Consider the following 27305-nt stretch of genomic DNA (forward strand, 5'->3'; position numbering starts at 1 on the left):
AATAGTTCAAATATATGAACTTCCAGAGAGCGCTTGCTCCAGATAACCATATCCATCGTTTTGTATTTTGTATTTCCTTCACGTCAATATCACCCATTGAAGTAAAGTTTTGGGTCAAGAACGATAAGATTGAACTAAAAATTCAATCGTTTTAGTTAAGAAAGCAAAGAGAAGAACCTGCTTTATACAGAGAAGATTTGCCTTCACTTGGAGTTGAAGGCAAATTCAATTTGTGTGAATACGTATGAACACAAAACCTGTCACGAATTTTAAAAGTGAGTATCCATATTTCTCAAAACTGTCCAAAAATTGAATACAGGTAATTTACGATTTGGAAAAGGAAGCATCGCTAGATGGGGCCCTGTCATTTCAGTGAAGGATTGCCCTGTTTATGTTAACGTCTCCATGAAAAAGTAAATGAATAATATGAAAATTAATATTTCAATACCTCCACACACAAAAAATGCTGGAATGTTGGTTAATTTCTTTCTGAGAGGGAAGCATTGCTTCATGAGAAAAACAAGATCGGTGAGCGAAAACTTGTGAACACAAAATTTGTTACAAAGTTATGAAAACTAAGAAAAGTCGATACTTTAAAACTGTCAAGAAAAATGTTTTAACGTTGGTTAAGTGTTTTGCAACCGTGTGACGGTTTGACCACATAGTACTGTTTGGGTAAGTATAAGCGGCAGCACCTTGAGAAAAAAAGCCAATCACCTTGCAATTCCTCCATTTTTCTTGGGGGGGGGGGTGGAGGAGGGGTACCACTATATGATGAAGTTTGTCACTTTACCGGAGGTAAAGGAAAGTAAACAGCTCACCAAGCGAATTAATTGAAACTGTAAATACATATTAATAATTCTTTGTGTTTATGTACACCCAATGGGTCAGTCTGTTTAATCTCCTACAAGTTTATCTTTCTTTCTATTGCAAACGATAGTACATACATATTTATTTCATGCATGGGGGTGTTGGCCTATCACAATTCGCTTGTAATCCACACTGGTTTCATTTCCATTGCACTTGGTGTTGGGGCCGAGTAGTCAATCGGTACACTAACGTAAGCAGTATCATTCCAGACTATTATGTGGGAGGTTACTCCAGGTCTCCCCCCCCCCACCCCTACCCAATAAAAACAAGATTTAAAGCGATTAACCGAGGCAATCGAGTAATCTACTAATTCCTTCATGATTCAGATTGAGGTGGTGTCATATGTCTAGTAGACCCGATTCTTGAATGCAAATAAGGTCAAATACAGCAAACCAAAGAAACCAGTACTAAAATATTTATTTACAAAAGGTCTTCCTATCCCATACCCTCCATTCCTACCATCATCCCCACCCCTACCCTAGATTCCCCAACCCTACCCTCATCCCCACCCCTATACCTTCCATTCCCAACCTAATGGCTGTCTCTCGCTCTGAACGTTTGTAAACCCTTTGTCGGTTAATGATATGCAGGGAAGTCACACCGGCGCCACAATCATTTCAGAGAGCGATGATACCACTGCACATTGTTCAGACTCCTGTCTACCCCCTCCCCCTACCCTGCTTTGGTGGTCTTTCTACCCCCTACCACCCCCCCACTACCCTTCTTCGGTGGCCATGTCACGGTAGCGCACATTCACTAAACATTGTAACCATATAATTATGTCTGCGTTCATTCCACCCAAGGCTGTTTAACCAGATTGTGTGTAAAGATTTCACATTGAGCTTACTAATCAAACGCATCCCTAAAAATCGTCGAAGAGTAAACCAACCATCATATTGTAGTGGAGTAAAAAAACCGAGAGACATGACTCGTGTAGATCAATTTATTTGTTTTACATTTACAATTCAAATCGTAGTTAATTTGGTGCAAAATTTTCGACTTCCCGGATCATTTTCTCTTGTTCTTCAAATTTGACGGAATCTCACGTATAACAATATCATATTGCAGAATTGATAATAAATAAAGGATAAAACCAAGTCAAAATGAAGTCAAAATAACTGAATAATACACAAGAGAGAGAAATATTCAACTGAAAGAAAGTGACTTCACCTTAGACAATGTAAGGACTAGATCCATAATCATCCCTGAAAGTACTTTTTTTTAAAAGTTTGGCACATCTTATACCAGAGGGAGCTTGAAGCTATCAAAGAAGTGTGTGACGTCACTGGGATTCACATCACCGATATATATATATATATACCATCATTACAACATGGCGACTGTATCGGACGACACACTGTAGACGGAAGTGGGATGGGAGAATATTGTCGATACTCAAATACTTAATGCCCCAATCCCCTGCCCCCATCCCCGTACCCCCCCTCCCGCCGCCAGCATACATATATAAGTATACCGTCTAGCAAAAGATGGTTCGTGAAAAACTTTCTATCCCCTGCTCTCCACTTCACCGATACCCCCCCCCCCCCCCTTGCCTCCCTACATCCCAAGTGACATCCAGCAGACGAAGATATACAGCTGATTGGTCGATAATACAGTTTAAGTGGTTAACTTAACAAGAACCTGTGCTGCTGAGGGGACAGCGAAAAAAGAACAACTCATCGAAACAAGACTGTACGTGTACAGCCTATAGGTTTACTTCCTTATGCCCTGTTACTGTACGAGCTGTTTTACGGCTCCGGAGACCTTGTAAGGTACCCCGTTTCATACAAAGGTGCAGTGTAATACACAAATTTACTTTACAAAACAGAAAAATAATGGAACATAATAACGTAAAGTCCAGGGCTTTCCCCCTACAATTACTACACAGTATATTTACAAGTATACTTTCAGTATAGTCTTTGCTTGTTTTGGCTGTGCACAATGGGTAACGCTCATGTGACTTTGAAAGGATAGAAGCATCAGTGAATAACAAATCAAACATTTGTTATTGTATTGAAGAATCACAAAGACACAGTTTCACTTAGATCTAAAACTGTCTGCAGGTTTAATCATGTCATTTAAACTGAATACTAATAGGCGAGGTACAAAACGTGTTGAGTTGCGTTCGCTAGTTATGTGTATTCTTTCATAACAGGAAAAAACAAATCCTGAAAATATCGCAGTGTTTTCTTAAAGAAAAGAATTAATATGGCGTGACTTTTAACATCTTCCGCCCTACCCCTTACCACCTACCCCGTCAAAACACGATTTACGTAGAGGTTGCAAATTCAAATTCTAATCATAATACTAATAATAGTAATAATGATACGCTATTATTATTGTTTTCGTCATAATTGTTATTCTTTGTCACAACATGGAGATCACAAAAGGCAAAGATAAACACAGCTATAACGACTGTCATAATTATTAGAACACTCATAGAACTTTGTCGAGGAAACAGGTGTTGTCTCTCATCGAGGACTTTTTTTGAAAGACTATGAGACTATCTGAATACTATCTGGCTTGTTCTGTTAGGCTATATAATTAATATATTCACCATGACATATAAATTATGGCTCTTATAGGGCACAGTACTATCCATAAAGAAGAGAAGTTACCATTAAAAATGCAATCAATAAATATGAGGAAAATATGTGTTCCCTAACTACCCCCTCCATCCCCCCCCCCCCACGTACCCACCTGCCTCTGCATTTGCAAAAAAATACTACTATAAACATTTAATTATCTCCCATTCAGTCTGAAGCCTATTCTCAGCTTAATGTCATACGGTACTATCCCCCACCCCTCCTCTACCCCTGAGCCACCCCTATCTCAGATTTTCTTAATTTGTTGTTGAATTTTGTGAATGATTCTCTCTCTGTATTACTCATTACTTTCACTTGGCAAAGTAAATGGCAATGACAACGGTCCCTTCAGCATCTCTCGTGTGAAGATATTTTTTTTTTTTTTTTAAGGAAATCGCTCGCCGTATTTCAATGGTCCACACTGGTTCCCAACCTCTAAACAGGTATGAATTTCTCATAATTTAAGCAAGAAAAGAAAAGCTGAGACTGGCCCTCTGTCAAGCTGTTGACTAGCTGTTCTTACGTTAAATTAACGTTATTCAACATGGTCATGTGATACACTGTGGACATTTCGACTTTCACGTTGGGCCTCTCTCTAAATACCCCTGCAATGTGTATAGTGTGCTTGCAAACCTGAAGACAAAAATTTGGCAGATATTTTGCATGGGGAACTGCCAAGTATATATTTCAAAGAAATAAACCGCACAGTATCAAATAATATGCCCGTTGATATCTAACACTTCCTTTAAGATATTAATTTAAGTTTTTCCGATTCAGTGACTGACAACATTAGGGATTCGATGAAGGAAGTCTCATGTTTTTATATATATCATACGATATATCATACGATAGATGCTGTGGTTAAGTACTGCCCTCCCTAATTTACAACTTTCCTTAGTCTGACATATAACCATATACTCAAAGAACACATCAAAATCTTTTTGTGATGTCAAAAATTTGTGATTTTTTTCCACTCCTTTTAAAGGTTGGGGATGGCAAGGGGTCGGCAAGCTCAAAGGAAGAACTTTTCTTCAGGGTGGGGCAGGGGTAAACTTAAGCCACAGCAAGAACAATTTTTTTTGATATCCGAAAACAACTTTATGCAACATTTTCGAAACATCTTCAGCTGTGCCAAAATGGAATGTAGAGATACTGAATGATCAGCTCACATAAATGTAATAATAATTACATGAAGTATGCAGAAAATATGTTACCATAGAAGAAAACCATGAAGAATATCCAATAGGAAAATTAATCTGTAAAATGTCCACTCCCCACCCCGGGCTCTCCACTTCCTCCACCATCCTCTTCCCCCTCCCCCCCCTGAGTGACATCTAGCAGACATAAGTATACAGCTGATTGGTAGATACAGTTTAATTGGTTAAAGTAATAGGAATGTCAGTTGCTTAACGAGTGGACAGCTAAGCAGTTACATATTTAACAGGAAAGGAAGCATAGGTAGTATAATAAGAGTGACCATCCAATAACCACCGGTCTAACTCATTAAATTTTTTTGTGATATATACAGCCCTAGATTTCACATTCCAACTTTTATAGAAAAATAGCCTTCCATCCGCCTCTCCACAAAATAACCCCTCCCCCACCCCTCCCCCACCCACTAGGTACATGTGTGTCTGCTGATATGATGAATGGAAAAGAACTGAGAAAAGAAAAGGATTAAAACGATAAAAACAATCAAATTAAAACTTGGGATTTAGTCTGCATCGTTAACGAGTTTTAAACGAAAGCGACTTAGGAAATATCAAAGACTGGTCCATCCCCTTAAAAATAAAATAATGTAATATAATATAATCATATAAATTAATATAATGCTATTAAATAGTACATTAAAACTAATGGCAAATGTAATATGCTATATGAAACTGATGCAATTGCCTTCTTGATAAATTAAAATAATGGTAATAAATAGTACACTTAATTAATGGCAATGTAACATGTTATTTCAAACTCAATTGTATGGGCGTATAAGGTTTCTGTGGGAAATCATGTGCATTAAAGAATATTAATATTTAGCAGAAATAATAGATTTAAAATAAAAAAAAATCAAATATTACACACATTTAAGTACTGAAAATTTTGTTTCGAATTTCGAAGAGCTGGAAGAGCCTTTTCCTTGCACCTAGAATTTATTTATTCTGTATGTACACTTTAAAGATAAAATGATGACAAATCACTTTATCATGACTATTGGTACCCCTCATAGTAGATCAGTATGATTACAATGTACCGATACCATTACGGTGTAGCTGCATCATTAAATGTACCAAGATGTACCACTACCAAGTACAGGAGCCATTAAAACTTTATCATTAATATATCACTAATACCATACATTGGTTCCAATGACAGGACACCTAACATGACTGTGAAGTTGTACCAAGTATAGGTACCATGATTACCATGCATTGGTGCCAATACCATGTATTTGGTGCCAATACCATGTATTTGGGGAAAGTACCCTGTATTTGGGGAAAGTACCCTGTATTTGGGGCAAGTACCATGTATTTGGTGCCAGTACCATGAATTGGTGCCAGTACCATGTATTGGTAGTTTAACCATGTCCCCAAATCATTTCTAGAAATCGGTAACATTACCATAGAACATTACCAGGGTATCACCACCACCATTACATACCATGTAGCAGTACCATCACCAAGAAAAGGTACCGTTATAATATACCAGTCCTATAATTACCGTGTACAGTACTGTAATTACCATGTACAGAACCAGAATTACCGTGTGAGGTACTAGAACCACCATGTACAGTACTATAATTGCCATGTACAGTACTAGAATAACCATGTACAGGACTAGAACCCACATGTACAGTACTATAATTGCATGTACAGTACTAGAATGATCATGTACAATGCTATAATTTACCATGTACAATACTAGAGTTACCATGTACAATACTAGAATTACCATGCACAATACTAGAGTTACCATGTACAATACTAGTTAAATGATAATATGCTGGTACCTACAGCTTGTAATGGTAACATTTCTTCATACTGGATCCAATACCAGGACCGAAAATTAATACCATTTATAAACTGCACCCGTACCATGTACAAGTGCCATTACTGTGTAACATGGTATAATTACCATCTACCAGTAACATAGAAATTTACCATATATGGAAGCCATTACCAAATACCAAAAACCTGCTATCTGAGGGGGGAAGCATTCTAGACGGCCCATGATGTCCTCCCGAATCCATCAGCTATACTCCTGAGAATCACTTTGCTCTGAAATTTAAGAGAGAAATTTTTAGTCTCCCACTGGAGTAAAAATCTACACTGAAACAGCTTTCTATGAAGTCTGTAGTATATGACAGCCTCTGAGATTGCCTCCCCACCCCCACCCCCCGCCCCTTCCCTACCTTTGCCCTCCTTTTCACAACTTCAATAAATTCTTTGTGGGAAAAACAAACGAAAGAAATGACAGTGCAAAAGAAAAGCTTTACTCTGGTGTTGTTGATGTCACCGACATTGAGGCCCAATAACATAATTAATAAAATCCTCAGATCTAGTAATTTGTTAATTATCTTACATAATAGGAGACTATATAACAAAGTTAGGAGAAGGAAGCTAATGTTGGCAGTGATTGAAGCAGGTACAAATCCCACCTGCTCTATCATGGTTTGTTAGGATATGCTTGCCTAAGAAGATAATAGGCTGTTACATGAATTCCAATATAGCTGGTACACAGTGTGTGGAATCTCGTACAGTTGATACACAGTCTGAAATCTTTATATAGTTGGTACACTCTGTCAAATAATTCTGTATAGTTGCTACACTATGTCAGGTATCTCTATATGATTGCTTCACTATGCCAGGAATCTATATATAGTAGGTATACTATGGCAGTTATCTCTGTATAATTGCAACACTATGCCAGGTTTCTCTGTATAATTGCTACATTATACCAGGTATCTATATATAGTAGGTATACTATGGCAGGTATCTCTGTATAGTTGGTACACTATGTCAGGTATCTCTGTATAATTGCTTCACTATGCCAGGAATCTATTTATAGTAGGTATACTATGGCAGGTATCTCTGTATAGTTGGTACACTATGTCAGGTATCTCTGTATATTTGCTACACTATGCCAGGTATCTTTGTATAGTTGGTACACTATTTCAGGCATCTCTATATAGTTGGAACACTATGTCAGGTATCACTATATAGTTGCTACACTATGTCAGGAATCTCTATATAATTGCTACACTAAGTCAGGTATCTCTATATACTAGCTGATATACTATGTCAGGAAATCTCTATATAGTCGGTTTACTATGTCAGGAATCTCTGTATAGTTGGTACACTATGTCAGGTATCTCTGTATTATTGCTACACTATGCCAGGTATCATTGTATAGTTGATACACTATTTCTGGAGTCTCTATATAGTTCCTACAGTATTAATAATTTATTTTGTAAAGCGTAAAATCCACAAAAGTGCTCTAAAATGCTATGTCAGGTATCTCTGTATAATTGCTTCACTATGCCAGGAATCTATTTATAGTAGGTAAACTATGCCAGGTATCTCTGTATAGTTGGTACACTATGTCAGGTATCTCTGTATAATTGCTACACTATGCCAGGTATCTTTGTATAGTTGGTACACTATTTCAGGCATCTCTATATAGTTGGAACACTACGTCAGGTTTCACCATATAGTTGCTACACTATGTCACGTATCTCTATATAATTGCTACACTTAATCAGGAATCTCTATATACGAGTTGATATACTATGTCAGGAAATCTCTATATAGTCGGTTCACTATGTCAGGAATCTCTGTATAGTGGGTACACTATGTCAGGTATCTCTGTATAATAGCTACATTATGCCAGGAATCTATATATAGTAGGTACACTATGCCAGGTATCTTTATATAATTGCTACACTATGCCAGGCAGCGATACAAAAATAATACTTTTCATTTTAAGAAAAAGTGTAGCACTTTCACCAGAGATAAATTGTTTTAATTAAAATAAAACAGTAGTTTGGAATTTGTATGCTTTAAAGGGGGTGCACTGTAAACTTGGAAGACAAAATATTTTTTATTGTAGTAAAACCAACAATCATATAGCAAAATACAAGATAGTCCTTGTAGAAAATTTAAAAAAATGAATTTTGGGATTAACTTTACCTCTTCTGGGGACTGGGCCTTGAAAACATAGCAGGAGAATTTCTTAGATATGGAGCAAGTGGTGTCCCTGTAAATAGAAATGAAACAGTTGAATCCAAATATGAGGAACATTTAACCATCAGTACAATATACAAATACATGTTATGAAAATGAAAATTAAGTCATTAATTTTGTTTCTTAATCACAAACGGAGGTCAATGTAGTTCTAAAACAATAATAACTTCAACTAGTTAACTGGTACAAGACTTTTAGAATCTTAAATCTGTGCTTCTAATCTATGTTGGGACAAACCACAGTTATCTCGGTGTCTACGAAATGGAAATGCTCGGATCCTACACGTTATGAAAGTTTTTGAAAACTGAAAAGAAAAAACATACATTTACATATTTTAAGGGCATACTTTTTAGCTTAGAAAAAGTTACATACTGCCAAAATACAGAGAGATCATTGGTGCTTGTAAAACACATACCCAGCTACATAAGCAAAATACTCCATGTTGTCAAGACGCCTCCCACAAGACGCAATCTCTGGGAAACAGTGCTTGAAGAGGAGGGATTTAGTGTGAGGATTTCTGGTGATAACATTCGTCTCTGCAAGCTCCATCACATAATCCTCCTGTCGTAACATAAAAACATTACAACAAAAATATAATATTAAGCAACAAAGTATGTGTGTGCAGGTATGTATGTATTGTAGCAGTTACTGACTGAGAAATGGTGACATAGGATAATTAACCAAATATCATCACTAAAGAAATCCTATGTCACCATTTCTGAGTCAGAAACTGCTACAGTGAAATCTTGGTTGCCTTTCTGAGTTTCTCTGCTAAAGGTAAATATGTTTCACTGCTTGTAGGTTTCCATTTCTTAATAAAATTCGCAATGCAGGCTTCAATCAAAGAATGATTAATCACTGAAATTACATTATAAAAGCTTATACGACTTCTCCGGTGCTGAAAGTTTTCAAGTCATGGCAAATGAGGGTGCGATTAAAGAATATAAAAATAACATAAAGATAATAGGTTAATATTACATTTACATGTATGTGTCCATTTTTAGAATGAGACATAAAAGCTGATAAATGTTAACGACAGTATTAACCGCATTTAAGCTTTTTTTTAACTTTCAAATTGATCAAAGTTGCTTTAACAAGTTGAGTGCTGCTTTAAAGTTATAATAATGGTTTCCTGTGATATTGAATGAAATGTATCCATTACACAACAAGATTATTTGACAGGAAAAGTATCACAAACATGGAAAGTGAAGATGGTATAGAGGGGAAAGTCTCAATCTGTTATATAATACTGCTTTTTTGCTGGACACAACAGGAACAATGGACAATTCCCTTGTGAGCCAGGAATGAGAGAGCCGAAAGTGGAATGTTATACACAGAAAGGGACGGGAGACTTTTATGCAGGAAGGGGATGGGATGAGATGGGATGGGAATACCATAATAGTGCTCAATAAGAAAACAAACAATGTTAATTTTGAGGCATTGTATGGACGAAGCGTGCTAAAAATTCTCCCCTGGATCTATCCCTGTGGTTACGTGCACAAACAAAGTGGAAGTTGTTCGCAACTGTTGATACTCACATGAAAATTAGCACGGTACTTTGGATACAGTAATCAGCTCAAGCTGATACAAAATGTTTGTTACGATTAACAAAAAAACAGAATCAGCTTTAAACACTTGCAACTTTTGAGAGCCTGGTGGCTAATTGGCTAAGGCGTTGGACTCGTTATCCAAGGATTGCTGGTTGGATACCTGCCTAGTTCATTATTCCTTCCTAGTTCATTACATTGTGTCCTTGGGCAAGATGCTTTTTCTCAATTGCCTCTATCCACCCAGGGGTTATTTAATGGGTACCTGTGAGGTAACTTGTCATTGGGTGCAGTATATAACTGCAGCCATTGTAGAGGGATTGTCATTGGGACAGGTTATCATTGACCAGGGTTAATATAATGACTGTAAAGCACTTTGAAACCTATCGCTGGTATAAAGCACGATATAATCAAACATTTAAAAAAACTTACATCTTTACTGTCATGTTGAAGGCTCGGATCGTCCAAGACCTTCTTCACTGAATTTTCAATCACCGTTGTGCCGCCTCTCTGTCAAAAATATGAAAGCATACAAAAAATATGTCAAATATTTCCATTACAGATTTTATTTTCGAGCAAAATAGAAAAGCTCGAAAACCATTTCTGCAGCTTTTGTATTTTAATGCAATCAGCTTGACATACAAACGTAATCCTTGGATTAAAGTCCTGAATTAATTTCATTTCCTTTAGACAAATGTTTGCACTCTGTATGACCGAGGTCAATAAAAATTGCACAAGTTTGTACCACTGACTGTTTTTTTGTTCATGTGACCTTTAACCTTATTTATTTTTTCATGTGAAAGGAAATTTGTATTTTAAACTCACCTCTCCTGTGAAGACTTTACCGATGTACTTCACTCTGTAGAAAGCACTAATGGAGAAGAGCGAAGGAGAGACAAATTAATATAAGCATGTCGTGATGACGATTTGTTTTGTCAAAGTTAAAAGAGGTAATAGAGTGTTATAGAGGGTTAGCTCAGTGGTTAACAACGGTGCCTTTCAATCATAAGGTCCCGAGTTTGAGTCACTCCAAGATTAATGTATGTCGTCCAGTTACAGAGTTGTTGACAATTCATAATTATGGACGTTAAATATGAATCTAAGAGACTGACTTCGGTCAGCTTGCGGCTTTGAGAAGCCAATGATGGCTTCTTCGCGAGTTCTTGCTTGCAGGAGGATCTAAAATACATACATACAATACAAACATATGTAAACATGATTCTATTATGACATCAATATACAGCGAGCTGACAATGCATTTTGTGTGTCTGTGTATTTATGTTTTGTTTGTATTTGTCTGTATTTGTGTGGTAGGAGACATTAATACAGCTCTGAATACAGACATGTATGTGTGCAGGTTTGACACAAGTCCTTACAAGAGAGCACTCAGCAAACACCGGACTCACCTTCCTGATATACTTTGCATATTTTCCAGATCGTCCGTCGAGGCTTCCGAGCCTCTGTCGGAAGGATCCTGATCCTGCGGGATCACAAAATTGGGACTGTTCTTGTGGATGACCTGATACATTTCTCGTAAGGGGTAGAATATTCCTCCGGACTTGAGGCGGCACTGTAAGAAAAATAAATGAAAAATACAGGTACACGTATGAATTGATAGCCAAGGTATGCAATATTCCAACAGAATATCAATCTATATTAAACACTGGCAACCTCATTGTCTCTCAGATGGACATTTGGTAATTAAATTAAATTTGATCACATTCCTTAATCTTGGGGGGGGGGGGGGTAAAGCTGTCTTTCATCAACTTGACCTGGGATTCTTATACCTTATAATCTCTCACTGTGAAGTTCTTTAACATGAATACATGAAATGATACCATATTTGTTTACAATGTTAGTATCTGTATGATCATCACTGGAAATGTAACCTCGATGTTGATTTCACGTGTTAAAAAGATGAAGTCTAGGAATGTAGCGGATATTTTGTCCTTTTAATTTTTTTGTCTTTTTTTTTCATTTTTTTCTTCTTCATATTTCATTTTTTTTTGTGCCTACGTATTAAACAAATGTCACTTCCACAAACCCAACAATCAACTTTATTATAGTAAGAACTTTCTGCACATATCTTAGGCAAAACGTGTCTGTCAATACTGTCTGCCTAAATATGCACATAAAATACATATAGTAATTTGCATGTATTGTTCACAAATGTATATTCGAGCACACTTATGAGTGTTGCAGCTGATCTAACAAGAAATCGATAGAAAACAGAATAAAATGTCATTCACGTTGATGCGAAACATCACAATAGACACACTCAATGTTAGAGATAATGAATCACTATTAAACAGCAAGAGCACAATAGTACCTTCTGTAGTCTCTCTTGTCCTATTTTATACGATTTAATTCTTTCACTTTCTCAATGTCGTTACGAAATACTTCAAAGGAAGTATGTTTGCTAGGAAGGAACTTCTCCAAAATCTAAAGGCCAGATTTGTAGTGAGTCAGTACTTATACTGGTACTCGTCTTCTAGCTGAGTGTACTCATAATCGCAATCATGGATTTTTTACCTGTACACGTACTGGTGGCATGACGGAAATCTAATAACCAGCGGGCTTAGTGATTCCTTGCGTTGTAAGTTTATACTGTATATGGAATCACCTGATTGATAGAGCACCTGAGGAAACTGTGTCCTGAAGTCAAAGTACCAGAACATCATACCCAGATAAACTGATCATAGCAAAGGTATTACAACAGCATGCTACACATCAAGTTTGAACTTCCTGAAACTTCTTCTTCTTGACATATTGTGTGCATAATGTTTTTCAGACTTTTGAAACATGCTGACCTCTAATGACCTTTGACCGATACCAAAAACAATTTCCAAGCCAGTACTACCTTAGGGGAACCTACATTACAAATATGAAATGTACCCCAGTTATCCTTCTGAAGAAAAAGCATTTACAAGCAACTGTCACATACACACACATATGTACGGAAGCGTAGAAGGGACATTGCATTGACGCGTTACCAACTTGACAAAACGACAATTATCTGCAAATTGACGAGTTGACGAGATGGTAACGTGACAAAATTCAGAAAATTGTCGTTTTGACGAGATAACAGATCTCGTCAATGCATCAATTTTCTGAATTTTGTCATCTTGTCGAGATGGTATACGTAGTAAGTGTGCAACTCGTCAATTTGCAGAAAATTGATGCATTGACGAGATCCGTTAACTCGTCAAAACGTCAATTTTCTGAATTTTGTCGTTTTGTCGAGATGGTAGTAAGTGTGCAACTCGTCAATTTGCAGAAAATTGTTGCATTGACGAGATCCGTTATCTCGTCAAAACGTCAATTTTCTGAATTTTGTCGTTTTGTCGAGATGATAGTAAGTGTGCAACTCGTCAATTTGCGGAAAATTGTTGCATTGACGAGATCCGTTATCTCGTCAAAACGTCAATTTTCTGAATTTTGTCGTTTTGTCGAGATGGTAGTAAGTGAGCAACTCGTCAATTTGCAGAAAATTGTTGCATTGACGAGATCCGTTATCTCGTCAAAACGTCAATTTTCTGAATTTTGTCGTTTTGTCGAGATGATAGTAAGTGTGCAACTCGTCAATTTGCAGAAAATTGTTGCATTGACGAGATCCGTTATCTCGTCAAAACGTCAATTTTCTGAATTTTGTCGTTTTGTCGAGATGATAGTAAGTGTGCAACTCGTCAATTTGCAGAAAATTGTTGCATTGACGAGATCCGTTATCTCGTCAAAACGTCAATTTTCTGAATTTTGTCGTTTTGTCGAGATGGTAGTAAGTGTGCAACTCGTCAATTTGCAGAAAATTGTTGCATTGACGAGATCTGTTATCTCATCAAAACGTCAATTTTCTGAATTTTGTCACGTTACCATCTCGACAACTCGTCAATTTGCAGAAAATTGTCGTTTTGTCAAGTTGGTAACTCGTCAATGCAATGTCCCTTCTACGCTTCCGTACATATGCATACACACGCCATCACCATCACAGAGATTCCTTCTGCCTTTGCAGTACTCATGAAAGATTTAGGTACTCGTACTTGCTACGGGAGCCTGGTACTTGTTATAGTACTCACACCAAGGCAAATGCTATTTGTACTCATACACTATTGAAACTGAGATACCAAACAGGATCTTTCAAGGAACAAGTAGGAACTTTGAAACATAATCTAATACTTTAGCTTTTAAAAAACTAAACACAAAACTGCATTGGGTATGTTGAAATTAGGTATAAATAACGCTGTTATTTTATTCTCCTTGAAACATATGCAGTTTAGTTGTATAAAGTACTTTTCAACACCTGCTCTGATATTATACTCTACTGTTTTAATTGCCAGTTGAGTGTGTTTAACATCAAAAGAGAGAAGTTACGTTGCTGAATCCCGGACGGGTACTTTCGGTCTGATCGACAAACACAGTGAAACGAGATAATATGAAACAAAAACCAAGACATTAATAAGGGTAAAAACAGCTCGATAACATCTAACTAGGAGTCTTGTTTTTTGTTTCCCCGTTCTGATAATAGTCTGCTATTTATATCGCCTGAATTGCGGATGATACAAAGAATTTAGGTAGAAAGGTGGCACTAATCCAAACTAGGGGGTAACCATGCATGATAACATATCAGTGTAATTCAAACTGTCTGTCAGATATAATATGAAACAAAAACAAGGCATTTATGAAGGAAACACAGCCTCGATAACATCTAACTAGCAGTCTTGTTTATCGTTTCCCCGTTCTGATAATAGTCTGCCATTTATATCCCCAGAGTTGCGGATGATACAAAGAATTCAGATAGATAGGTGGCGTTAATCCAAACTAGGGGGTAACCATGCATGATAACATATCAGTGCGATTAAAACTGTCTGTCAGATATAATATGAAACAAAAACAAGGCATTTATGAAGGAAACACAGCTCGATAACATCTAACTAGGAGTCTTGTTTTTTGTTTCCCTGTTCTGATAATAGTCTGCTATTTATATCGCCTGAATTGCGGATGATACAAAGAATTCAGATAGATAGGTGGCGTTAATCCAAACTAGGGGGTAACCATGCATGATAACATATCAGTGCAATTCAAACTGTCTGTCAGAGCTTTCCGTAAATATTTTCCATTTTCAAAATCCCATATTTTTGGGAACATTCTCGAAATCCTATCAGCGATTCATCACAGTTTCGTATAAATTGAAATGATTTACTTGCGGGTGAGACCCAAGTTGAAGTTCACAGGCAATAATTATAGCTAGTCTGATTTAAAAAATAGTTTAAAAAGTTGTCAAATATGAACATTTATGAGTTTTCCTATTTGCAATACAAAACCGCACTAACTTGTGCAAGGGGTACTTTATCCTATTACTACTGTATGGATGAGGCATGACAACATTGTACTGAACAGACTGTCTATATGTTGTGTTACTGTATCTGATAATACACAAACATCTGCTATGCAGACAACCATGCTTATAAATTCAATTTCACACCAAATATGGTCGTCCTGCACCATTATACTCACTTTTTCATTTCAACCAAATCGAATATAACAATTGGCCCATATTCCTCCACGACGAATAAAACCTTCCACTTAAGTGTTTTTTTTTTTTTAATATATGTGGTTACGGTAACTGACACAGAATTACAAATTTTGTTATAACTTATATGCACGTCTTTTAAGCAACATATGCTTTATTCACAAACATAACAAGCTTGCATTACATAATACCAGTGCATGACATATACCAGTGCCATCTAAATATACTTTAAAAAAAAAGGCACAAAGGATCTACAAACCTTTACGACCAAGCTTACCTTTATAACTGTTATGTAAATTGGATATCCTTCGTGAATAGCAAGTAGTCTTGAAATCTATTCAGAGAGAAAAACATGCAAAGAAGAAGAAAATATGGAAATATGAGTTGCACAAAGATCACCTTACAGAAGCTATGCAATAGGTTTGACTAGCTGGTAGGAAGACAGACATTATCTATCACCATACATACACTGTACATGCAAGCTGTGTATCTGGCTACATGACGTTCCCCACGATAGGTTTATTTGTGTGTATGGCACAGCCTGGTTCATGCTCACAATAAAAACCTACCCTCATATTTATTTTTAATATGTAGGCTTTAACATTGGATAATTATCTATACTCTAACATTGCTACAACACACAATCAACTGCTCAGTCATTAAACCTGTTTATGCTTTTGCTACACTAATGGTTCAATATTTGCACTTTCAACAAAACAAAACAAATTCCAGGAAAAAATTCCAAAATTCTTCCTGATTTCTGAGGCTGCTATTACATCAGTGGTTGATATTGCTCGATAATACTGAATATCAGAAAGGATTAAAGCTGCTTTCTTGTGATTTGGTCGCTTAATTGCAGCTTCTTTTGTGATTTATAACCAAGAGAATGTTGGTTCCATTTAGGTCAACTCCTAGATATTTTGTATATAGGAAATGCATGCTGGTTCTTTTTGGCTCTAAATATCGTCCAGATAATTTTTCTTCCATTTTGATCAATTAATTCCAAGGAAAAGGTACACAGGGGAAATGTAACTTTTCTGCAAACTTTTCTTTGTGATACTTGACCAGTCTGGTAATGAACCATGTTTTTATGGGATATGCATTCTAGTAGTATCAAAAATGTACACAAAATCAGTCCAAGACATATAATTACAACCTCATAGGTAGTAACTACCTTATGGAGCTAAAGGAAACAGTAAGTGAGCTTGTCAAGAGGTAAACAGTTACGGTTCCCAAGAAGAGAAAATTGACTTGGCAACTGTTATTGAAACATAACATCAAAAAGCAAAGTAACTAGGAAAAAGGTTTTTTTATCTTTTCAGGAAACTAAAAAGCACATTCCTCTAATGATTTGTATTTAACTGGTACTGAACATTGCAAATTAATTTCATATTTATGTCTGAAATATAAGATAATTAGATTTAATGTTAATGTTGTTACAATAGTTTCATTGCAAACAAAAATTAAATTATTCTGTTCAACAGTTATTCAAATTCCATCAGAGAAGTTCCAGGAAAAGGGTAGCTATTAATAGCAAAATAAATATTATTAAAACTGGGCAACTGAACAATGAAAATTGTATTGTCACTATCTAAAACAGTATAGTGAATGTGAAGTTAATTTAAAATTTATTGTGACCAGAAATAGTATGAAAAGCCATTTCCCTTACGAGAGTCAGATAATCTCACCTGATTGGCCCTAAGTTTTGACCTGATTTATACCTAACCTGATTGGAAGAGATTGTAACTCCCCATGAGATTTCTGCTACAATCAAGTCTCCACCAAAAAGAGTCATAGGGAGGTTACGATAGACAGTGTTAAACTTAAAAGGATGACTTTTAGCCACAAAGTTAATTTCAATATTTTGTAGACTATTAAAACACACTGCTGTCAATGCAGGTTGTCTTTCTGTAGCACTGTAATTTTTTAAGAAATGACCCTTTAAAGGCATTGAAGACTCGCCCCAAACCGCGTGCGGCCATCTGAAAAAGTGAACTTTCTGTTGCTTGCAAGTGAAGTTTTGTTCGTGTCGCTACAAAGTGTAGACAGTAATGAAACGTGATACCTTGTTATCTTTAGCTGGACCTGAGATGGCCATCGCTGTATCGTTTATACACTGTGTTGTGGGTATTGACCCCAGCTGTATGTACTGACTGTACACTAGTGTCTAATTACCGACGGTAGCAAGCTGTGTGTGTATTTTCTGGGATCGATGGTGGTGTCTAACATTTCTGTTACACCTCATTGGAAACTAGGTCAGATTATGGGCATTAGACATTTCTTTTTGCGCGAGACATCACACCCTTTAAACAGCTAAGGTTCATAAAATAGTGTGACTGGATTAAATGGTCTAATACAGAGACCATTAGGTCAGTCCTCAAAAAAAAAAAAAATATGAGACTAAAAGAACATACATTTGTTGAGTTATTAGAATTGATAGTTTTACAAGGACATATGGTGTTGAAGGTCATCCAATGGTACTCTGTTGTTAATATGAAGTTAAATGAACATATTTTGGCAGAGTTAGTAAATCTTATAAAACAATGGATTATCAAAAAACATTTAGTGCTGCACTGAGGAGCTGACATCCTCATCAATGTAGCCTTAAAGGAGCATTCCAGAGATTTGGCATATTTCAATTGTCAGTATCTTGAAAACTTTAATAGCTAGAAAAATTTTCCTCTTTGTTTTTTTGTTGGACTATAACATATCAATACTAAAATTCTGCTTAAAGTTATCCTTTTACAAGAAAGTTGAACAATATTTCTCTTTAATACTAATTGACATTTTTCACACAGTCCAAATTTTGAAAGAAATTAGATCTAAGCATTTGCTGTAAAATATGAACCATGTGACAAACAAGCTGCGTATTTGGCGTCTAGGACCAAACTAGCATTTTTTGTTACCAAGACAAAACCAGAAAACACACACTCCATTTGAAACACACCAGTTTCATACCAGTTAGGTGGTAGGGTAATCTGTCACTGGGTGCTTGATAGATAATTTAAACCTTTCATCAGCTTTTTATTTACCTTGCCTCTTTGAGCTCCCTGTAGACTCTCTCCATACAGCTCATCCAGTACATCGCCTATCTCAATTTTTTGCTGGATAAAAAAATTACAGATAAGAAATAAATTAAATGCCTTTTTTATCAAAACTGTACTTGGCTTTATGCCCTAAGTTCCTTCAAAATAGTGACTACATCACCCTTGATCTCACGGCCCCATGTCTCATATACTGTAGTGACTACATCATCCTTGATCTCATGGCCCCATGTCTCATAAACTATAGTGACTACATCACCCTTGATCTCATGGCCCCATATCTCATAAACTATAGTGACTACATCACCCTTGATCTCATGGCCCCATGTCTCATAAACTATAGTGACTACATCACCCTTGATCTCATGGCCCCATGTCTCATAAACTATAGTGACTACATCACCCTTGATCTCATGGTCCCATGTCTCATATACTATAGTGACTACATCATCCTTGATCTCATAGTCCCATGTATCATGAACTGTAGTGACTACATCACCCTTGATCTCATGGCCCCATGTCTCATATACTGTAGTGACTACATCACTTGATCTCATGGTCCCATGTCTCATATACTATAGTGACTACATCATCCTTGATCTCATAGTCCCATGTATCATGAACTGTAGTGACTACATCACCCTTGATCTCATGGCCCCATGTCTCATATACTGTAGTGACTACATCATCCTTGATCTCATAGTCCCATGTCTTTTGAACTGTAGTGACTACATCACCCTTGATCTCATGGCCCCATATCTCATAAACTATAGTGACTACATCACCCTTGATCTCATGGCCTCATGTCTCATAAACTATAGTGACTACATCACCCTTGATCTCATGGCCCCATGTCTCATAAACTGTAGTGACTACATCACTTGATCTCATGGCCCCATGTCTCATGAACTGTAGTGACTACATCACCCTTAATCTCATGGCCCCATGTCTCATGAACTGTAGTGACTACATCACCCTTGATCTCATGGCCCCATATCTCATGAACTGTAGTGACAACATCACCCTTGATCTCATGGCCCCATGTCTCATAAACTGTAATGACTACATCACTTGATCTCATGGCCCCATGTCTCATGAACTGTAGTGACTACATCACCCTTGATCTCATGGACCCATGTCTCATAAACTATAGTGACTACATCACCCTTAATCTCATGGCCCCATGTCTCATGAACTAACAAAGTTTTAATGGTTTGTTTTATTTCTGAAGCTTTGAAGACTTTCTAAGTGTAGCTTCTTAAAATTATATTCACACTCTATCAACAATTTCTTCCCCAATAAATGATCTGAATACTAATTTCTTCCCAAATCTCTCAAGAATGATATAAAACCAATGAATCTGTCTTTTTTGTTCTACTATACTGCACCTCATCTGCTCCTAACCCTCCGGGGTCAATATCTGTCACAATAGCTCTGTTCTTCACATAGCTGACTTTCACCCCTAGATCTTTGCTCGGGACCAGTTGGTACTGCTTGACGATAGGGAGCCTCCATGTTTCATCAAGAAAACTGGTATTCTGAAAGGGGAGCGATGGACAAAATAGGATATACTGCTGAATTTGTGCATAAAATGGTTCAAACACAAGAATATTATTCTACTAAAAATATTTAGAAACTTTTGATTTGATTTTTCTCTCACAAACTTGATGAAACTATTAATGAGATTTTATTTTTTTTGTAAAAGGAGCTATAAATTTTTATAAATATTTTTGGTGACAAATGATCATATTTGACCTTGCATTTCTAACTGTGCTCTCTATAATAAACTCACAATTTTAAAGATATTTCTTTCTTTCATTCCAGGTGTGTGTGCTTGTGAGGTTGGGGGGGGGGAGGGGAACACAATTTGGGTGAGGGGAGAAAGTATGTCAAGGCTTACTCAGGAAATCAATTTCATAGCCTACCAAGATGAAACATGTTAAAGCCAGTCTAAAAAAACACATAAAAACTTTTCTTGTTTCTTGCTAATTATGACATTTTCTGAAGAGTTTATAATCCTAAAATGAACAGAGCAGAAGTTGAAAATCAATCAGGTCCGATGGGAAGGGAGAGAGGGGATAGAGGATATCGCCCCGGGGCCAAAGGTCAATTAACGAGCCTGGGAAAATATGGAATGAAGAATAACATATGCTCATTTTAATAAATATTAGGCCAAAATCCAATGACATCGAATAGACGTCAGAGTGACAAAATGGTCCTTTGGTCCAGCCTGGCACTCCACAACACAGTTAATTTAAAGATCATTGTGACAGCCCTGCATAAGAACTGTTCCATATGCTAATAGCAATTAATACCCTACCAGCATACTATGAGATACATGGAACTTTATTGTCAAATGAAAGAGAATTACATTACACTGCATCTAAATTCTGATGATTTTCTGTTAATAACCTCTGAAGGTTTCTGCGGGTAACGACCCCTGTTACTGCGTGGAAAGGGAAATAAGTTGGTATTATAAGAAATTTACCTTAAAATTCAGTTCAAATTTGATGTCTTTTAACAGAAGTAATAAAGAGCTGAACGATTCTGAAAGAAAAGGAAACTTGAAGAAATGTTCAAAATGTTTAAATAGCAAAGCTTGTAACAGCATCAACGATACGAAGAAACCAACAGTAGGCACAACATGTTACGAGTAGTTTTAGTCCTTCCAAAGGGTAAGGAAGCCAACAAAAACACATTTGAAAACCTATCAATGCAAAGATCTTGGATAAACGCCAGCTTGTTCTATAAAGGCCTTCTCATCTCGATGGGAGTTTGTGGAGTTACCAGGTAGTCGTGTAACCACTCATTCCTGCTCCCACGACCACCATTTAACATCCCCATCTAATGGCCAAGAGAATACCTCAGCATCTGCGACCACTTTCTCAAATACTGAGGGATGTGAAGGCACCCCCCCCCCCCTCCGCTGTTATGAACAAAGTTGTTTTGAAACCCACACACATGAAACAAAACATAACCCTGGTCTTCAATTCACATTCCAGTTCACAACTGTTAACATGAAAACAACATTGTGTCATCCTTACAGTTGAAATAAACTTCTACATATTTTTCTCTCAACAATAGTCATTAATATACAATATCCCTCACTCTTAGCTGTTTGACTATTATTTTACTTTTTCAATTCGCTTTATTACATGATACTCATCTTTGTATGGTATTCTGTACATATTTTTAATAAATGAATCATGAAGTAAATAGTAAAATGAAAATGGTAAAGATTATCAACTTTGCCAATACTCATTCCGTTCTACGATGGGACTCCAACATAAAATCTGTTCTTATCTATTAATCAGTACCTTCTACTCAATTTATGGATATTGACATTGAAAAGTGAATTCTCCAAACAACTTCATTCTAAATCAGCTCAATAGCAGACAGCTGTTAGCAACAACATGCTACATATGCAGAGTATGACCATAAGAATGCTTGACAATTTAATAAACACAAATATATCTTTCTGGTTAGTCTCAAGTTTTTGTGCCAACAAATGAGACATCAAATATACATCTGAATTACAGTAGTTTTGAAGAAGAATATTTCTTGTTCAAACAAAATTGGACAGTTTGTTACAAACCAAAGCAAATTAAGGAGAGGCTCAATGTGCAGCGTGAAAAGCTAATTCAAAATTCATCAATTCAAATCTATAAAAACTTGAGGAGAAAAGGTAAATTTTATCTCTTTTTTTGCCCAATGTTCTCTTTTTAATATTTCCCTTTCCTGGTTCAGCCAGCGTCTTCAGTTAGCCTCTATTATTTGCAGTAGATAAGCAGTTTGCTATTAAACAGTTTTTCCATATTTTGATTAAAAATAAATTGATTATATTTACCAACAAGCAGTTCATTGCCCAGTATTGATAGTTGACAATCATACCAGTACTGTAAAAAAAAATAATAGATTTCATTAAAATATGAAACAATATCTTAAATATTAGAAACTATAAACGTCAGGTAAACAGTATATTATACGTTTCATCAAGCTTCTGTTGATAAAATACAGCAACTCTAAAATAACAAATTTTATTATTATTTTTTTATTTATTATTTTTTCCAGAACTTTTTGAGTAAAACATATGATTTCTTCAGTTTCCTTCTCAAATCAAAAAGATTTTCTTACCTTACAGTATTTCAAAATAATTTAAGGATATCTACCAACAAGCAGTTCATTGTTTGTTTGTTTATGTTTTTGTTTGTATTTTTACTGTTTTTTTCATTTCCATTTGTCAAATCTTCCACAACTTTTGGAGAGTAAACTTTCCTTTGAAACTTTACTCCATTTCTTTTTCCAAGACCAAAATTATCAAATTTATTGATCAATTTTAACAGTCATATCTACAGGTCAAAAGGTCAGTCTTTTGAAGAAGTTTGTCCATACCCTTTGCCAAATTCAGATTGTGCTTGGTTACAAGAATATTTGTCATTATTCTGATATATATCTAGTCCTTAAAATTTAAAAAAGTTCAAGTAGATGGATTGTCCAACCCACAAACACGTTTTGGTCTATTCAGACTAGCTGCAAGTGATGTCGAGTGAGGTTTATAACTCCCCAGTGGATAAAGCTACTTCTGGTTTTGAATGGTTACTGGTGGAAGCTGACAAATTCTCTCACGTTTAAACCGACTTGGTTTACCATGGCTACAATCATAGGCGTAGGAGCCCAATTTGATTTGGGGGGGCTGTAACGACTTGCCCGAAAAATTTAACCAAAATTTTTGGCGCGCTTTATCATGTTAATGTGCATATCATTTAGGGCATGTATCGGATATTACATCTCGTGCCAATAACATACAATCATTTTGCGTGTTAATACCCTTCCATATTAGGTATAATTATTGGGAAAGTCGTTACAATAATAATGATCATAATAATATAAGTTTAACCATTGAAAAACACATTGCAAATTATTTTTTCTTTCAGTAGGTGCCCGAAAAATTCACAGCATATTGCCCGAATTTTCACAAAAATTTTTGGTTGGGGGGGCTGCAGCCCCCCCAACCCCCCCACCTCCTATGCCTATGGCTACAATGCAGTGATCCAACTTGCTCACTAAGCCAAGCACACAATCTGAACAGAGAAAATGGTATAGACAACTGAACTTTGACTTTGACTTTGACCTACAGATGAAATTAATGTTAAACCTGCCTTGACCTCATCCCTCCTGGATGATACTATAAAACTGTCCTACTACTGAGAATGGCATAACAGTTAAAATCGGGGTGAATTTGATGAGGAAAGGAATATACCGCATTGTTACAGCTTTATTATACAGGCAACACTATGGGCCATCAACTACATTTCTTTTATGTGGGCTTACAAAACAGTAGGCAAATGAAATACGGCCAACTTTATGTACTGTATCTGGAGGATTACCTGAAGCAATTGTTCATCCTTTATCAATGCTTCGATGGCCGTGGAAAGGAATTTCTTGTTGAGGGCGATGCGAATGAACATTCGTCCTCTTCCCTGGGAGGTTTTGATCTAAAACAGAAACATATTTTAATATAATAATAATAACCAGCATTTATCAAATTTGGAATCTTTTCAATTTAGAAAGTCACTTCAGATGGGAAAACTTTAGATTGCTCTTGGATGAAAAACCCACCTTACTATGACCAGGCCGGAACCTCTCGACTGCTAAGTCTCATTGCTTCAAATGCCACCGCCTTTATCTGCTCGGCCACAGCACCAGTAATATGAATCAAGTCACAGTATAACTTGTGAATTTAAATATTTGTGGTGCCCTAAGTTTTGCTAGTTGAATGTTCAACGAAATTAAAATCAGCAGTTTCAAATGACATACTATTGTTCACAGTGCCAAACCACACTTCAAACCAGAGCTTATCATGTAATCTCCTATAAATACTGTAGCTACGGTACATCATAGACAGGGCAAAATTTTAAAGATTTTTTCAGGTTCTTAACGTTTGGTTGTCCGAACAGCAAATTTTATTGGTTGTCCGAAGAAATATACCAAAACAACAACAAAGTATTAATATGTACACTGTAGGAGAGATGGGTAGGTCGGTAACAAGAACACCAGCGTTTGACCAGTAATGCTCCCCTAAGTAGGGTGGATCATAGGCCTGCTACTATTTTGTATCTCCTACACAGGTGATACGGGGTAATACCAATTTATCATTGTACCTTATCACGGGTATTTAGTTACAATGCAATCTGAATTTGATATTAACAGCAAGACGTCCCGTCCTGCTGGACGGCCTCCAAAGCTTTTTTTGGTTATCGGAACAGGAATTTGGTGGTCTCGGATGCCTTGACGACCGTGAGGAAAGTTGCCCTGCTACAGGCATCTATAGTAAACCACAGTCTTCATATATACTGACTCACCTACTACTTGCATTAAATATGACAAAGAATAGATGCACTCTAGAATTATGAAACAGAAATATCATTTTTCTACTACCAAAACTACAAAAACTGAACACTTTCTTAGAGACCTTCTCTTTTTAACTGAGGACTCTCATCTTGTTGGTTTTTATATACCCTTTCGATTCTAGCGTTAACGACTTTTAATTCATCTGAGTTTATACAGAGCCTACAAATATATCTTTGACAGTGAGCTTGATTGATGGCTTTAATGAATAAGAGTCTTTGAAGTGAGTGAGTTTGATTTGTGATGGATGAAAGGATTTCACCTTGATGAAGCTCTTCGATTATTGTATATTTCAAGAAGACTGTTGACATTAGCTGGTAGGGATAGATATCACTGAGCTTGTACACTAGTTAACATGATAATGTTTCATTATGAAAGTTCTGCCTGCATTTCCTAACTGCATATATTTGTTACCATATATACATCTTGAAATGCATTGCGCAGGAAAACAATTTAGGAGACATCCTTGTTTCTTTGTTTTACAAGCCCCATTATGTATTCCATTATAAACAACAACAAACAGGTCCCTAACTCTGCAATCTCTTTTAATGCAGTGGTGTAGTCAGGGGGGTAGGAAGCTTCCAAAATGTGGAGGGGCACAACATCAGAGGGGCACACATCATTCCTCAACCACCACTCGTTATAATATAAACCGATACACACCGGCCATATCACTTAAATATATATGATGTGTTAGTATGTGATCAATACTATTTATTGAGATTGTTTATTGTTAACATGCATGCATGCTATTTTAAAAATAGCATGTACAGACTAAAAAATAAATAATTAAAATAAAATATTAAAATTAACAAAGGCTTAAGATATCCAAAAGACAGTTCTTAATCAAAGGGGCACATTTTAATTGTCAGTAGGGCACATTTGCTATATTGGAAAAAGTGGGGCGGCACGTGACCCCTGGCTCATACCCCCCTGGGTGTAGTAAATAATCATACAGTCATAACGATGTATTTTTTTGCCAATTGGCCTGTTTGCAGAGATCGAGCGAATGAAAAAGGAAAATTCAGACGATCACAATTCCAATAGTACCAAAAAACCAGATTGTTTCGAAAATCAAGATTTGAATACATTGAGGCTTAAAGTGAAAGAACATTGTTCTCCACAAAACATTCACATCTGGTTACTATATACTTTGGGTGAGATTAAATTCATACTGAGAGGGGAAGCAGTCTAAATGTATCAAAAACACTTTAAGCTGTGTCTTCCATTTGGTTGTAAAGTTGCATCATTCCGACAAAACCGTATTTTTATTCACCACTTGATTTGAAAGCTTCCAATCTTACAAAGAGATCTACAGGATTTCATTACAGCAATAAAGAGAAAGACTGAGATATTCAATAAAGCCCATTCACTTGTCAAACACCATTCAAAAGCTATCCAGTAAAAAAAAAACAATATCTAGCAATAACAAAAATATGGAAGAAATATGACTAGAAAAATCAGTATGAAAATCATCCATATCATCATGTTTATCAATGAAAGCCCTTTGATCAAATAGTCCTTATTACTCTTTCTGCTTGTGATTCTGTTTTTCATATTTTAATGGATATCTCACAAGAATATTTATAACTTAACTTTTCAGACATTTTCCCAATTAAGGTAACTGTACAATAACTGTGCAGGTGAAGCATCATGGGGGCTTATACAAGTACCTTCTCCATCCGTCACCCCCTCCCGCCCCCCCCCCAAAGAAAACAGTATTTAAAATAGCATCACTTTGATGCATATACAGTAGCAATACTTGGTTATCAAATACATGGCAGCCTATAACAAGTCGTCACTCAGTTTCCCTGGCTCTCATATATACAATATGGTAACATGTGTCCAGGCTCAATGCCCCTACACGCACTGTCTGCCCCTTCTCTCTCTACCGAAACCATCATTAAATGAAACAATTGATTACCTTTGCACAAGACTTGCAGGCATCTACAGCAATGGAATACAATGGACATGGTCTGGAGAAGGAAAAAAAATACATACAGAATGATACAGTACTATATGGGGAACTTGTGTCATTGTCAAACAGTCACATATTAGCTCAGAAATGATAACGTAAGATTATACTT

General features: G+C 36.4%; 1 protein-coding gene across 1 annotated transcript in view; it reads right to left on the reverse strand.

Annotated features, from left to right (window-relative positions):
- Positions 1 to 1799: 1799 nt before the first annotated feature.
- Positions 1800 to 27305, reverse strand: part of LOC139959890 (uncharacterized) — a 33134-nt gene continuing 7628 nt past the window's right edge. Inside the window, exons 4-16 of the mRNA XM_071957804.1 lie at positions 27143 to 27194; positions 24198 to 24305; positions 22658 to 22706; positions 21299 to 21357; positions 20199 to 20348; positions 18799 to 18870; positions 16044 to 16100; positions 11646 to 11809; positions 11065 to 11110; positions 10672 to 10749; positions 9108 to 9253; positions 8639 to 8705; positions 1800 to 6727 (exon numbers count right to left, since the gene is read on the reverse strand). Coding sequence (XP_071813905.1) covers positions 6668 to 6727; positions 8639 to 8705; positions 9108 to 9253; positions 10672 to 10749; positions 11065 to 11110; positions 11646 to 11809; positions 16044 to 16100; positions 18799 to 18870; positions 20199 to 20348; positions 21299 to 21357; positions 22658 to 22706; positions 24198 to 24305; positions 27143 to 27194 — 1108 coding nt within the window. The 3' untranslated portion in view covers positions 1800 to 6667. The remainder of the gene's footprint in view (positions 6728 to 8638; positions 8706 to 9107; positions 9254 to 10671; positions 10750 to 11064; positions 11111 to 11645; positions 11810 to 16043; positions 16101 to 18798; positions 18871 to 20198; positions 20349 to 21298; positions 21358 to 22657; positions 22707 to 24197; positions 24306 to 27142; positions 27195 to 27305) is intronic.

This window comes from Apostichopus japonicus, chromosome 19, assembly GCF_037975245.1.
Source record: "Apostichopus japonicus isolate 1M-3 chromosome 19, ASM3797524v1, whole genome shotgun sequence".
Lineage (NCBI taxonomy): Eukaryota > Metazoa > Echinodermata > Holothuroidea > Aspidochirotida > Stichopodidae > Apostichopus > Apostichopus japonicus.